A 16,331-nucleotide genomic window follows, 5' to 3' on the forward strand; every position below is an offset into this window, starting at 1 on the left:
GAGGCTACACTACAAACTCAATCTGAGGAGTTGTTTCTAGTTGGTAACTGATGTTGACATGAGAAAAACCACTACTCATTGGTTCTGTTGATGTGTAAGTGTGTTTCCCTCACAGATATGAATTCTCTAGATGTTTGTCAATTTTCTTGAATAAATTACATAATGTACGTCGATGGAAGTACACTATTCTAGTCTCCCTTTCTATTATAGTCTTACTTCTCTATGTTATTCTCCATGCTGAAATGGGAAGCAGCTCTATTTACAGCTGTTGTTACATAAGCCCTGGATCCATGGACTGGACAGTCCCTTGAACTAGAAGACCTGGAATGAAAGGTGGCATCTTTGTCTGGCGTTGTCAGCCGTGTCATTAGAGTCCAGGTGGAAGCTGAGGGTTCAGATGACTGCAGGAGGAGAAGTGTGTGTGTGTGTGTGTGTGTGTGTGTGTGTGTGTGTGTGTGTGTGTGTGTGTGTGTGTGTGTGCGCGTGAAGGCTGCAACTCCCCCTGGAAGGCAGGCAGGCAGCGCAGCTGAGTGTGGGAGGGGCCGTCTCTCTCCGTAGCCTGGGTGTGAGTCTAGGACTGGGTGGCTCAGAAATTCAGACACAGAGTAGTCTGAGAGAGAGAGAGAGAGAGAGAGAGAGAGCTATAGGGGCTCAAGAGAACTTCCCTAACTTTACCCTCCGTTGGACATGTTGGCTGCCTGTTGCTGCTCTTTGGGATCTAGTGAGGACATTTGTGGCCACAGCTGTTGACAATGCAAGGAAGGGCTAACAAAGCCCCTAAGAAGGAGCTGGTGATTGACTCTCCTCAGCAGTACAAGAGTGTGGCTGGAGCCGAGGTGGAAGCAGTGCCACAGGTGGTGGTAAGTCACGGAATGAGGGGATAACCTAGCAATGGTTTCAGTTGAGACACTAAAAGTTACTTTAGTAGTTGGCAGAATTTCTTTACCACATGTTTTGGGTTGGAAACTTTAAGTGGTATCTGAAATGGTTGTGTTACTTCATCACATTTCAGCAGTGCTTGAGGATTTTGTTTACAGTCAAATATTTGTAGCACTCGATATTCCTTGATGTGGTGTAGTTGTAGCATAACTGTTGTGAAGTCAGGTGTCTGGAACCTCTAAGCTACCCTACATTACTCATCTCATATGTATATACTGTACTCTATTTCATCTACTGCATCTTGCCATCTTGATGTAATGTATCACTAGCCACTTTAAACAATGCCACTTTATATAATGTTTACTTACCCTACATTACTCATCTCATATGTATATACTGTACTCTACCATCTACTGCATCTTGCCTATGCCGTTCGGCCATCACTCATTCATATATTTTTATGTACATATTCTTAATCATTCCTTTACACTTGTGTGTATAAGGTAGTTGTTGTGAAATTGCATGGTCGGAACTAGAAGCACAAGAATTTCGCTACACTCGCATTAACATCTGCTAGCCATGTGTATGTGACAAATACAATTTGATTTGATTTGATTTGCGCTTCATGACTAGTCTGGAACCTCTGAACTGGCCTTGTCCTGCTAGCAGCTTCATGGCTAGTCTAGAATGGCCTTGTCCTGCTAGCAGCTTCATGGCTAGTCCAGAATGGCCTTGTCCTGCTAGCAGCTTCATGGCGAGTCCAGAATGGCCTTGTCCTGCTAGCAGCTTCATGACTAGTCCAGAATGGCCTTGTCCTGCTAGCAGCTTCATGGCTAGTCTAGAATGGCCTTGTCCTGCTAGCAGCTTCATGGCTAGTCCAGAATGGCCTTGTCCTGCTAGCAGCTTCATGGCTAGTCCAGAATGGCCTTGTCCTGCTAGCAGCTTCATGGCTAGTCTAGAATGACCTTGTCCAGCTAGCAGCTTCATGGCTAGTCTAGAATGGCCTTGTCCTGCTAGCAGCTTCATGGCTAGTCTAGAATGGCCTTGTCCTGCTAGCAGCTTCATGGCTAGTCCAGAATGGCCTTGTCCTGCTAGCAGCTTCATGGCTAGTCCAGAATGGCCTTGTCCTGCTAGCAGCTTCATGACTAGTCTAGAATGGCCTTGTCCTGCTAGCAGCTTCATGGCTAGTCCAGAATGGCCTTGTCCTGCAAGCAGCTTCATGACTGGTCTAGAATGGCCTTGTCCTGCTAGCAGCTTCATGGCTAGTCCAGAATGGCCTTGTCCTGCTAGCAGCTTCATGGCTAGTCCAGAATGGCCTTGTCCTGCAAGCAGCTTCATGACTGGTCTAGAATGGCCTTGTCCTGCTAGCAGCTTCATGGCTAGTCCAGAATGGCCTTGTCCTGCTAGCAGCTTCATGGCTAGTCTAGAATGGCCTTGTCCTGCTAGCAGCTTCATGGCTAGTCCAGAATGGCCTTGTCCTGCTAGCAGCTTCATGGCTAGTCTAGAATGGCCTTGTCCTGCTAGCAGCTTCATGGCTAGTCTGGAACCACTGAACTGGCCTTGTCCTGCTAGCAGCTTCATGGCTAGTCTAGAATGGCCTTGTCCTGCTAGCAGCTTCATGACTAGTCTGGAACCTCTGAGCTGGCCTTGTCCTGCTAGCAGCTTCTAAGAAGACAATATCTAAATTATTCCACACAATGGTGCAGGCTCACATTTCAAAAGTGCATTGTGTCCGACAGTGGAGAGGAATGTTGGACTCTGCTGGTGTTAAACTAGCTGAATAGACCAAGATACTGTATTGCAGTCTTTAGCGGTAATTACTGTAGTGTATACCTCTTTTAAATGTCCCCTCCTTGCTCATTCAGCTCAAAAGTCAATCATAATAACAGAGGTACTGTTCAATCCACAGCAGGTTGAATTTGTCATCTGATCGTTCTTGGATTACCTGAGCAGCGTATTTAAACCAAAGTGAAATTCCAACAGTGTCCAATAGAAAGGGACCACAGACTGGTCCAGGGAGGCCCGGGGAAAAACCTCCATCAGAGTGGTAGAGAGTTGGACTTTGACTCCAGAAGAAGCTATTTGTTAACTCTTTTCTATGGTGAGTAGAACTGTAGAACTGCCATTTCTATGGTGAGTAGAACGGCCATTTCTATGGTGAGTAGAAATGCCATTTCTATAGTGAGTAAAACTGCCATTTCTATGGTGAGTAGAACTGTCGTTTCTATGGTGAGTAGAACGGCCGTTTCTATGGTGAGTAAAACTGCCATTTCTATGGTGAGTAGAACGGCCATTTCTATGGTGAGTAGAACGGCCATTTCTATGGTGAGTAAAACTGCCATTTCTATGGTGAGTAAAACTGCCATTTCTATGGTGAGTAGAACTGCCGTTTCTATGGTGAGTAGAACTGCCGTTTCTATGGTGAGTAGAGCGGCCGTTTCTATGGTGAGTAGAACGGCCATTTCTATGGTGTCACGACTTCTGCCGAAGACGGTCCCTCTCCTTGTTCGGGCGGCCTTCAGGGGGTCGATGTCACCGGTCTTCTAGCCATCGCTGATCCACCTTTCATTTTCCATTTCTTTTGTCTTTGTTTTCTACACACCTGGTTTCATTCCCCAATTACATGTGCATCCAGCAGCATGTGGCCATGCTACAACATCTCGGCACCGCCATGGATCGCGTCCTGCAGACTATGGATCGCTGGGAGAGAAGAGGAGTTCCTCCAGCACCTCCACCAGCACCACCAAGGGCACCACTACTCACCCCTCATTCACCCGGTCCCAGTGGGATTTGGCTCACTCTTCCGAGGGAGTATGATGGGACGGCTAAGAGATGTCAGGGGTTCCTACTCCAGCTGGAGCTCTACCTGGCAACCGTCCACCCGGCTCCTTTGGGCCGTGAGAGCGTGTCCGCCCTCGTCTCCTGTCTCTCAGGGAAAGCCCTGGAGTGGGCCAACGCCGTCTGGGGGGAAGGAGAAGCGGTGTTTGACCAATTCGAGGATTTCACCCACCGCTTCCAGGCAGTTTTCGACCACCCGCCTGAGGGTAGAGCGCGAACGTCTCGTCCACCTTAGGCCGGGGACGAGGAGCGCACAGGAGTTCGCTTTGGACTTTCGGACCCTGGCCGCCGTGCTCGGGATGGAACGACAGGGCCCTGATCGATTACCCACCATTGTAGTTTGCGCGAGGATGTCCGTTGGGAGTTGGCCTGCAGGGACACCACTCTCACGTTTGACCAGCTGGTGGACCTGTCCATCCGGTTGGATAACCTGCTGGCTACCCGCAGACGTCCAGATCGGGGTCTGTCGATTCCATCCCCCAGCACCACAGCTCTGATGCCCATGGAGCTGCAAGGTGCTGCACTTAGGGCGACCGGAGGAGGGGCCGGTCCATGCACCATCTGTGGCCGCAGAGGGCACACTGCCGGTCGGTGCTGGGGAGGTTCCTCTGGGAGTCGAGGCAGCAGGCAGGGCACTCTCATGTCACCCCAGGTGAGTCGGCACCAGGCTCACCAAGAGCCCTCTGTTGCACACGTTTTTGTATATTAATTTTCCTGAGTTTTCCCCGCATTCCCAGCATAAGGCGCTCGTAGAACTTTATTGACAGATCATTTGCCCATAGTTTAGGGATCCCTATTGTTCCAGTGGATATGCCCTTCCCAGTTCACGCCCTAGATAGTCGACCATTAGGGTCATGACTAATTAGGGAGGCCACCGCTCCACTGGGCATGGTGACGCAGGAGGGTCACAAGGAGAGAATCAGTCTCTTCCTTATTGATTCTCCTGCATTTTCCATGTTGCTGGGCCTACCCTGGTTGGCCTGTCATGACCCCACTATTTCGTGGCAACAGAGGGCTCTCACGGGGTGGTCACGAAAGTGCTTGGGGAGGTGTTTAGGGGTTTCCGTTGGTGCGACTACGGTGGAAAGTCCAGACCAGGTCTCCACCGTGCGCACCCCCCTCTGAATATGCCGATTTGGCTCTCGCCTTCTGTAAGAAGAGGGCAACTCAATTACCATCCCATCGACGGGGAGATTGTGCGATAAATCTCCTGGTAGACGCAGCACTTCCCAGGAGTCACGTGTATCCCCTGTCACAGGAGGAGATGGCGGCTATGGAAACATATGTCTCTGAATCCCTGGGGCAGGGGTACATTCGGCCCTCCACTTCACCTGCCTCCTCGAGTTTCTTTTTTGTGAAGAAGAAGGATGGAGGTCTGCGCCCGTGTATTGACTATCAGTCTTCCCTGTGGCTCAGTTGGTAGAGCATGGTGTTTGCAACGCCAGCATGGTGTGTGCAATGCCAGGGTTGTGGGTTCGATTCCCACGGGGGGCCAGTACAAAAAAAATATATATATTATGAAATGTATGTATTCAATACTGTAAGTTGCTCTGGATAAGAGTGTCTGCTAAATGACAAAGAAAAGGAACAATTAAAAAATAAATAATAAATAAATAAAAAAATCTACCAGATCACTGTTAGGTACAGTTACCTGCTACCTCTCATAGCCAGTGTGATTGAGTCAATGCATGGGGTGTGCTTCTTCACCAAATTGGATCTCAGGAGCGCTTACAACCTGGTGTGTATCCAGAAGGGAGATGAGTGGAAGACAGCTTTCAGTACCAACTCAGGGCACTATGAGTACCTTGTCATGCTGTATGGGTTGATAAATGCTCCATCAGTCTTCCAGGCCTTTGTAGATGAGATTTTCAGGGACCTGCTGGGTGTAGTGGTGTATATTGATGACATCCCTGGTGCGCAGGGTGCTTGGTCGACTGTTGGAGCATGACCTGTACGTCAAGGCTGAGAAATGTCTGTTCTTCCAACAGTCTGTCTCCTTCCTAGGGTACCGCATTTCCACTTCAGGGGTGGAGATGGCGAGTGACCGCATTTCAGCCGTGCGTAATTGGCTGACTCCCACCATGGTAAAGGAAGTGCAGCGGTTTCTAGGGTTTGCCAACTACTACTGGAGGTTTATCTGGGGCTTTGGTCAGGTAATGGCTCCCATTACCTCACTGCTGAAGGGTGGACCGGTGCGGTGGTCGGCTGAGGCAGACAAGGCTTTTGGTCAGCTAAGGGCTCTGTTTACCTCGGCTCCCGTGCTGGCTCATCCGGATCCCTCTTTGGCGTTCATAGTGGAGGTGGACGCGCCCGAGGCTGGGATAGGGGCCGTGCTCTCTCAGCGCTCGGGCACGCCACCAAAGCTCCGCCCCTGTGTCTTCTTTCCGAAGAGGCTCATCCCGGCGGAGCGAAACTATGACGTGGGGGACCGGGAGCTGTTGGCTGTCGTCAAGGCCTTGAAGGCGTGGAGAGATTGGCTTGAGGGGGCTAAACACCCTTTTCTCATCTGGATTGACCACCGCAATCTGGAGTACATCTGGGCGGCGAGGAGACTGAACCCTCGCCGGGCAAGGTGGGCCATGTTTTTTACCCGTTTTGTTTTCACCCTATCCTACAGACCAGGTTCCCAGAACGCGAAGGTAGACGCACTGTCCCGGATGTATGACACAGAGAAGCGGCCCATGGATCACACCCCCATATTCCCGGCCTCTTGCCTGGTGGCACCGGTAGTGTGAGAGCTGGACGCGGACATCGAGCGGGCGTTACGTATAGAGCCCACTCCCCTCCAATGTCCAGCTGGGTGTCTGTACGTTCCGTCTGCTGTCCGCGACCATTTGATCTATTGGGCCCACACATCCCCCTCCTCTGGTCATCCAGGCATCAGTCGGACAGTGCACTGTCTTAGTGGGAAGTACTGGTGGTCCACTTTGGCTAAGGACGTGAGGGTTTATGTTTCCTCCTGCTCGGTGTGCGCCCAGTGCAAGGCCCCTAGGCACTTGCCCAGAGGGAAGTTACAACCCTTACCCGTTCCACAACGGCCGTGGTCGCACCTGTCGGTGGATTTCCTAACGGATCTTCCTCCCTCACAGGGTAACACCACGATCCTGGTCGTTGTGGATCGGTTTTCTAAGTCCTGCCGTCTCCTCCCTTTGCCCGGTCTCCCTACGGCCCTACAGACTGCGGAGGCCCTGTTTACACACGTCTTCCGGCACTACGGCGTGCCTGAGGACATAGTATCTGATCGCCATTTCTATGGTGAGTAGAACGGCCATTTCTATGGTGAGTAAAACTGCCGCTTCTATGGTGAGTAGAACGGCCATTTCTATGGTGAGTAAAACTGCCGCTTCTATGGTGAGTAGAACGGCCGTTTCTATGGGGAGTAGAACGGCAATTTCTATGGTGAGTAGAACGGCCATTTCTATGGTGAGTAGAACTGCCGTTTCTATGGGGAGTAGAACGGCCATTTCTATAGTGAGTAGAACTGCCGTTTCTATGGTGAGTAGAATTGCCGTTTCTATGGTTTGTAGATAGGCCGTTTCTATGGTGAGTAGAACGGCAATTTCTATGGTGAGTAGAACGGCCATTTCTATGGTGAGTAGAACTGCCGTTTCTATGGGGAGTAGAACGGCCATTTCTATGGTGAGTAGAACTGCCGTTTCTATGGTGAGTAGAATTGCCGTTTCTATGGTTTGTAGATAGGCCGTTTCTATGGTGAGTAGAACGGCAATTTCTATGGTGAGTAGAACGGCCGTTTCTATGGGGAGTAGAACGGCCGTTTCTATGGTGAGTAGAACGGCCGTTTCTATGGGGAGTAGAACGGCAATTTCTATGGTGAGTAGAACGGCCGTTTCTATGGTGAGTAGAACTGCCATTTCTATGGTGAGTAGAACTGCCGTTTCTATGGTGAGTAGAATGGCCATTTTTATGGTGAGTAGAACGGCCGTTTCTATGGTGAGTAGAACTGCCGTTTCTATGGTGAGTAGAACTGCCGTTTCTATGGTGAGTAGAACTGCCGTTTCTATGGTGAGTAAAACTGCCATTTCTATCAAAAGGCTAAAACTTCCCAGAGGCACTTGTTGTTAATAAGGGATAGTTGCCAGGGGCGGTTCTGGGGGGGGGGTGCCCCTGTGACAACAATTTTGGACCCCCTTGTGGCCCCCCCAAATGTGGAGTATGAAATAATGTTTACATAACACATTTTTGCTAGCGTTCTTTTTTTACATCCGTTATTAGACAGTGGCAACGCGGAACACTAATGATTATGAACATGGTCATTTGCCTGCTAATGCCTGCAATGCAGTGAAGAAAACGATTTGACAACAATAACGTCTGATGTAACTGGCTGATGTAACTGGCCCCTCTCACAGTACAACAGCTTGCCCCCCCCCCCAGTTGAAATGGTCTAGAACCGCCACTGATAGTTGCCCTTCTGTTTCAAATCATATGCACTATTTAACCATGTTGTCACTGAGCCGCACTACCCATCGTTTGTGGTAAGTCTCTGGTGGCCCTCATGTAATATTATAATATATGCCATTTAGCCGACGTTTTTATCCAAAGCAACTTACAGTCATGCGTGCGTAAATTTTACGTATGCTACATTTTACGTATGCTATATTTTACGTATGCTCGTCCTGCGAATCGAACCCACTACCTGGTGTTACAAGCACCATGCTCTACCAGCTGAGCTACAAAGAACCACTTGACCTACTATCTCAAAGATAAAAATACAGTGGGTGCTGTACTGAATTGTACTGTACTGTGGTGTACTGTGGTGTACTGTGGTGTACTGTACTGTACTGTGGTTTACTGTGGTGTACTGTACTGTGCTGTACTGTACTGTACTGTGGTGTACTGTACTGTACTGTGGTGTGGTGTGCTGTACTGTGCTGTGCTGTACTGTGCTGTACTGTGCTGCGCTGTACTGTGCTGTGCTGTACTGTGCTGTACTATACTGTGGTGTGCTGTGCTGTACTGTGCTGTACTGTATGGTACTGTGCTGTACTGTACTGTACTGTGCTGTAGGAGGATCAGGGTCATCACTGCAGCAGTGGGCTGGGCTGTGGTCATGGTGGTGGGCTGAGGGAGTGAGAATGACTGGGCTGTGGTCATGGTGGTGGGCTGAGGGAGTGAGAATGACTGGGCTGTGGTCATGGCGGTGGGCTGAGGGAGTGAGAATGACTGGGCTGTGGTCATGGTGGTGGGCTGAGGGAGTGAGAATGACTGGGCTGTGGTCATGGCGGTGGGCTGAGGGAGTGAGAATGACTGGGCTGTGGTCATGGCGGTGGGCTGAGGGAGTGAGAATGACTGGGCTGTGGTCATGGCGGTGGGCTGAGGGAGTGAGAATGACTGGGCTGTGGTCATGGTGGTGGGCTGAGGGAGTGAGAATGACTGGGCTGTGGTCATGGTGGTGGGCTGAGGGAGTGAGAATGACTGGGCTGTGGTCATGGTGGTGGGCTGAGGGAGTGAGAATGACTGGGCTGTGGTCATGGTGGTGGGCTGAGGGAGTGAGAATGACTGGGCTGTGGTCATGGTGGTGGGCTGAGGGAGTGAGAATGACTGGGCTGTGGTCATGGTGGTGGGCTGAGGGAGTGAGAATGACTGGGCTGTGGTCATGGTGGTGGGCTGAGGGAGAGAGAATGACTGAGCTACAGTCAGTGAAGACATTTTCTTATCCAGGGCTTACTCTGTGGTTTGTCTGAATATGCTCATCTGGTCCCTGACATTGGCATATGGAGAACCTCAACAGTCATGTGGACAGTGGGAGGAAGGTTGACAATAGGCAAATCAAATAACATTTTATTTGTCACATGCACCGAATACAACAGGTACGTGAACGTGAAATGCTTACTTGCAAGCCCTTAACCAACAATGCAGTTCAAGAAATAGAGTTAAGAAAATATTTACTAAATAAACAAAAGTTTAAAAAAATTATAATAATCAAAAAGTAACACAAAAAATGACATAACAATAACAAGGCTATATACAGGGGGTACCGGTACCGAGTCAATGTGCGGGGGTACAGGTTAGTCGAGGTCATTTGTACAAAAAGTGACTATGCATAGGTAATTAACAGCAAGTAGCAGTAGTGTAAAAACAAAGGGTATCAATGTAAATAGTCCGGGTGAAGTCATGAGGGAGAGTGTAGGCTCCAGAGTGGCGCAGCAGTCTAAGGCACTGCATCTCAGTGCTAGAGGTGTCACTACAGACCCTGGATCGATTCCAGGTTGTATCACAACCTGCTTTGATTGGGAGTCTCATAGGATGGCACACAATTGCCCAGCATCATTTGGCCAGGGTAGGCCTTCATTGTAAAGAGTTTGTTCTTAACTGACTTTCCTAGTTAAATAAAAAAATGAAAGGCTCAGGAATAAATCACATAATGCACATGTGATATTGGTCAAGTAGTTGTGATATTGGTCAAGTAGTTGTGATATTGGTCAAGTAGTTGTGATATTGGTCAAGTAGTTGTGATATTGGTCAAGTAGTTGTGATATTGGCTAAATTAAATGTGTACTATTTGTCCTCAAGTCCCTGTATTTAATTGAATTAGCTTTTTGTGTTTTCTTTGATAGTGTGTAGCGTATTGTTGGCTTCCGTAGGCTGATGATTGGCTTGCTGTTGTAAAATCTGTCAGCAGTCACATGACCCCCAGGTGTGCCATGCCCAGGAAGTGTCTGGAAAAATCCCTGTTTAATGAAGTTTCTACAGTATTGGCTCCTGTGGGCTTAACAGTAAACATAACTGTCATATTCAATGTGTAGTCACTGAATTAGAGGTGCCTTTTGCTTTCAAAGAATGTAGAATTCCATGTACAGGTTAATACCTGGAATCAGGACAGGCTACCTATGTTTATAATGTTATGTAGCTAGGGTTTACAGTAAGCTGTCTCTATGGCAGGTTGGCCTTGTGTAGCTGTGGGGCCCCACACACACCAGCGACTCTGCTCTGTGATCATAGCGATGTGGTGATTTCAGCTGACAGAGGATGTGTGCACACACACACAGCTCATCTGTTTGGACTGTTATCTCCCAGCAGTCTGTATTCATGTCTCCTCACTCACCTGGCCTGAGAGCATGACTCTGTCAGCTGTCATTCCTGTTCTTGTCTCAGTGTGTTAGAAAGTGTGTGTCAGACCTCACTGCGGGTATGTTTGGGCACGTTAGCCTGTCTTCACAGTACGTGTGTGTGTGTGTGTGTGTATTCATGCTTGCATAAGCCAGCGTCACTCTTCTGAAGAATGTTTGATAATGCCCTCACAGGCAAGGAGCAGATAGTCTGTGTAAACCCTCCTCCTCACTGTCTTGCACTTGTCCAGTGGACTGTGACCGTGAAAGGGACAAAAACAGGGATCTCTCCAGTCAACACTGAGGTGCCACCAACATTGTCATATAGCAAAGTCCCCTGTGTTTCAGTGGATTCATATAGTTCAATGGACATTGTCATCGTCAGTGATGGATGTGGTCTGTAGCAGCACTATCGAGGTATCTTACGTAACTCCACTGCCTGCTGTGGTACAGCTTGTCCAAGCAGAAGACATTACGTGAGACGCAAAAGCTACAGTTGATTCCCTCTGGAATGAAATCTACATTCTTATCTGCGTAAGGCCTGATGTTGATATGAACAACAATGCGTCACAATTCTGTTTTTTAAAATACCCCAAAAGTTGATTATATAACAGTTCAATGTAACTGGAATCATATCAATCAGAAAACCAGATGGTTTGGACGGTGAGGTTCAAACATTCATATATAGATATCATGTGTGTTCTCTTAACATTAGATAGTGTAGCTCCTACTCATGATGTTGAGTTGTAACGTGCTCCTTAGTGACGGGACAGAGCTGTGTGTTAGCTGTCAGAGAGTGATGTCATAATGATCCTGCCTTCCATCAGAGCTGTGTGTTAGCTGTCAGAGAGGGATGTCATAATGATCCTGCCTTCCATCAGAGCTGTGTGTTAGCTGTCAGAGAGTGATGTCATAATGATCCTGCCTTCCATCAGAGCTGTGTGTTAGCTGTCAGAGAGTGATGTTATAATGATCCTGCCTTCCATCAGAGCTGTGTGTTAGCTGTCAGAGAGTGATGTCATAATGATCCTGCCTTCCATCAGAGCTGTGTGTTAGCTGTCAGAGAGTGATGTCATAATGATCCTGCCTGCCTTCCATCAGAGCTGTGTGTTAGCTGTCAGAGAGTGATGTCATAATGATCCTGCCTTCCATCAGAGCTGTATGTTAGCTGTCAGAAAGTGATGTCATAATGATCCTGCACTCCATCAGAGCTGTGTGTTAGCTGTCAGAGAGTGATGTCATAATGATCCTGCCTTCCATCAGAGCTGTGTGTTAGCTGTCAGGAAGTGATGTCATAATGATCCTGCCTGCCTTCCATCAGAGCTGTGTGTTAGCTGTCAGAGAGTGATGTCATAATGATCCTGCCTGCCTTCCATCAGAGCTGTGTGTTAGCTGTCAGAGAGTGATGTCATAATGATCCTGCCTTCCATCAGAGCTGTGTGTTAGCTGTCAGAGAGTGATGTCATAATGATCCTGCCTGCCTTCCATCAGAGCTGTGTGTTAGCTGTCAGAGAGTGATGTCATAATGATCCTGCCTGCCTTCCATCAGAGCTGTGTGTTAGCTGTCAGAGAGTGATGTCATAATGATCCTGCCTTCCATCAGAGCTGTGTGTTAGCTGTCAGAGAGTGATGTCATAATGATCCTGCCCTCCTTCCATCAGAGCTGTGTGTTAGCTGTCAGAGAGTGATGTCATAATGATCCTGCCTCTCCATCAGAGCTGTGTGTTAGCTGTCAGAAAGACTGATGTCATAATGATCCTGCCTTCCATCAGAGCTGTGTGTTAGCTGTCAGAGAGTGATGTCATAATGATCCTGCCTGCCTTCCATCAGAGCTGTGTGTTAGCTGTCAGAGAGTGATGTCATAATGATCCTGCCTTCCATCAGAGCTGTGTGTTAGCTGTCAGAGAGTGATGTCATAATGATCCTGCCTTCCATCAGAGCTGTGTGTTAGCTGTCAGAGAGTGATGTCATAATGATCCTGCCTTCCATCAGAGCTGTGTGTTAGCTGTCAGAGAGTGATGTCATAATGATCCTGCCTTCCATCAGAGCTGTGTGTTAGCTGTCAGAGAGTGATGTCATAATGATCCTGCCTTCCATCAGAGCTGTGTGTTAGCTGTCAGAGAGTGATGTCATAATGATCCTGCCTTCCATCAGAGCTGTGTGTTAGCTGTCAGAGAGTGATGTCATAATGATCCTGCCTGCCTTCCATCAGAGCTGTGTTAGCTGTCAGAGACTGATGTCATAATGATCCTGCCTTCCATCAGAGCTGTGTGTTAGCTTTCAGAGAGTGATGTCATAATGATCCTGCCTTCCATCAGAGCTGTGTTAGCTGTCAGAGAGTGATGTCATAATGATCCTGCCTTCCATCAGAGCTGTGTGTTAGCTGTCAGAAAGTGATGTCATAATGATCCTGCCCTCCATCAGAGCTGTGTGTTAGCTGTCAGAGAGTGATGTCATAATCATTCTGCCTGCCTTCCATCAGAGCTGTGTGTTAGCTGTCAGAGAGTGATGTCATAATGATCCTGCCTTCCATCAGAGCTGTGTGTTAGCTGTCAGAGAGTGATGTCATAATGATCCTGCCTGCCTTCCATCGGAGCTGTGTTAGCTGTCAGAGACTGATGTCATAATGATCCTGCCTTCCATCAGAGCTGTGTGTTAGCTGTCAGAGAGTGATGTTATAATGATCCTGCCTTCCATCAGAGCTGTGTGTTAGCTGTCAGAGAGTGATGTCATAATGATCCTGCCTTCCATCAGAGCTGTGTGTTAGCTGTCAGAGAGTGATGTCATAATGATCCTGCCTGCCTTCCATCAGAGCTGTGTGTTAGCTGTCAGAGAGTGATGTCATAATGATCCTGCCTTCCATCAGAGCTGTATGTTAGCTGTCAGAAAGTGATGTCATAATGATACTGCCCTCCATCAGAGCTGTGTGTTAGCTGTCAGAGAGTGATGTCATAATGATCCTGCCTTCCATCAGAGCTGTGTGTTAGCTGTCAGAGAGTGATGTCATAATGATCCTGCCTGCCTTCCATCAGAGCTGTGTGTTAGCTGTCAGAGAGTGATGTCATAATGATCCTGCCTTCGATCAGAGCTGTGTGTTAGCTGTCAGAGAGTGATGTCATAATGATCCTGCCTTCCATTAGAGCTGTGTGTTAGCTGTCAGAGAGTGATGTTATAATGATCCTGCCTTCCATCAGAGCTGTGTGTTAGCTGTCAGAGAGTGATGTTACAATGATCCTGCCTGCCTTCCATCAGAGCTGTGTGTTAGCTGTCAGAGAGTGATGCCATAATGATCCTGCCTGCCTTCCATCAGAGCTCTGTGTTAGCTGTCAGAGAGTGATGTCATAATGATCCTGCCTGCCTTCCATCAGAGCTGTGTGTTAGCTGTCAGAGAGTGATGTCATAATGATCCTGCCTTCCATTAGAGCTGTGTGTTAGCTGTCAGAGAGTGATGTTATAATGATCCTGCCTTCCATCAGAGCTGTGTGTTATTTGTCAGAGAGTGATGTCATAATGATCCTGCCTTCCATCAGAGCTGTGTGTTAGCTGTCAGAGAGTGATGTCATAATGATCCTGCCTGCCTTCCATCAGAGCTGTGTGTTAGCTGTCAGAGAGTGATGTCATAATGATCCTGCCTTCCATCAGAGCTGTGTGTTAGCTGTCAGAGAGTGATGTCATAATGATCCTGCCTGCCTTCCATCAGAGCTGTGTGTTAGCTGTCAGAGAGTGATGTCATAATGATCCTGCCTTCCATTAGAGCTGTGTGTTAGCTGTCAGAGAGTGATGTCATAATGATCCTGCCTTCCATCAGAGCTGTGTGTTATTTGTCAGAGAGTGATGTCATAATGATCCTGCCTTCCATCAGAGCTGTGTGTTAGCTGTCAGAGAGTGATGTCATAATGATCCTGCCTGCCTTCCATCAGAGCTGTGTGTTAGCTGTCAGAGAGTGATGTCATAATGATCCTGCCTTCCATCAGAGTTGTGTGTTAGCTGTCAGAGAGTGATGTCATAATGATCCTGCCTTCCATCAGAGCTGTGTGTTAGCTGTCAGAGAGTGATGTCATAATGATCCTGCCTTCCATCAGAGCTGTGTGTTAGCTGTCAGAGAGTGATGTCATAATGATCCTGCCTGCCTTCCATCAGAGCTGTGTGTAGCTGTCAGAGAGTGATGTCATAATGATCCTGCCTGCCTTCCATCAGAGCTGTGTGTTAGCTGTCAGAGAGTGATGTCATAATGATCCTGCCTTCCATCAGAGCTGTGTGTTAGCTGTCAGAGAGTGATGTCATAATGATCCTGCCTTCCATCAGAGCTGTGTGTTAGCTGTCAGAGAGTGATGTCATAATGATCCTGCCTTCCATCAGAGCTGTGTGTTAGCTGTCAGAGAGTGATGTCATAATGATCCTGCCCTCCATCAGAGCTGTGTGTTAGCTGTCAGAGAGTGATGTCATAATGATCCTGCCTGCCTTCCATCAGAGCTGTGTGTTAGCTGTCAGAGAGTGATGTCATAATGATCCTGCCTTCCATCAGAGCTGTGTGTTAGCTGTCAGAGAGTGATGTCATAATGATCCTGCCTGCCTTCCATCAGAGCTGTGTGTTAGCTGTCAGAGACTGATGTCATAATGATCCTGCCTTCCATCAGAGCTGTGTGTTAGCTGTCAGAGAGTGATGTCATAATGATCCTGCCTGCCTTCCATCAGAGCTGTGTGTTAGCTGTCAGAGAGTGATGTCATAATGATCCTGCCTGCCTTCCATCAGAGTTGTGTTAGCTGTCAGAGAGTGATGTTATAATGATCCTGCCTTCCATCAGAGCTGTGTGTTAGCTATCAGAGAGTGATGTCATAATGATCCTGCCTGCCTTCCATCAGAGCTGTGTGTTAGCTGTCAGAGAGTGATGTCATAATGATCCTGCCTTCCATCAGAGCTGTGTGTTAGCTGTCAGAGAGTGATGTCATAATGATCCTGCCTGCCTTCCATCAGAGCTGTGTTAGCTGTCAGAGACTAATGTCATAATGATCCTGCCTTCCATCAGAGCTGTGTGTTAGCTGCCAGAGAGTGATGTCATAATGATCCTGCCTTCCATCAGAGCTGTGTGTTAGCTGTCAGAGAGTGATGTCATAATGATCCTGCCTTCCATCAGAGCTGTGTGTTAGCTGTCAGAGAGTGATGTCATAATGATCCTGCCTTCCATCAGAGCTGTGTGTTAGCTGTCAGAGAGTGATGTCATAATGATCCTGCCTTCCATCAGAGCTGTGTGTTAGCTGTCAGAGAGTGATGTCATAATGATCCTGCCTGCCTTCCATTTGAGCTGTGTGTTAGCTGTCAGAGAGTGATGTCATAATGATCCTGCCTGCCTTCCATTAGAGCTGTGTTAGCTGTCAGAGACTGATGTCATAATGATCCTGCCTTCCATCAGAGCTGTGTGTTAGCTGTCAGAGAGTGATGTCATAATGATCCTGCCTGCCTTCCATCAGAGCTGTGTGTTAGCTGTCAGAGAGTGATGTCATAATGATCCTGCCTGCCTTCCATCAGAGTTGTGTTAGCTGTCAGAG

The 16,331-nt window shown here is 48.1% G+C and overlaps 1 protein-coding gene across 10 annotated transcripts in view; it reads left to right on the top strand.

Annotated features, from left to right (window-relative positions):
- LOC106582455 (dedicator of cytokinesis protein 9) overlaps positions 1-16,331 on the top strand; it is a 268,403-nt gene that overhangs the window by 79,218 nt on the left and 172,854 nt on the right. Inside the window, exon 1 of one of the 10 annotated variants that reach the window (XM_045704858.1) lies at positions 608-860. The exons of the other annotated variants lie outside the window; for them this stretch is intronic. Within the exon in view, the coding sequence (XP_045560814.1) occupies positions 753-860 (108 nt within the window). The 5' untranslated portion in view covers positions 608-752. Of the gene's footprint in view, positions 1-607; positions 861-16,331 lie in introns of those variants that run through there. 10 annotated transcript variants of the gene reach the window in all.

This window comes from Salmo salar, chromosome ssa21, assembly GCF_905237065.1.
Source record: "Salmo salar chromosome ssa21, Ssal_v3.1, whole genome shotgun sequence".
Taxonomy (NCBI): domain Eukaryota; kingdom Metazoa; phylum Chordata; class Actinopteri; order Salmoniformes; family Salmonidae; genus Salmo; species Salmo salar.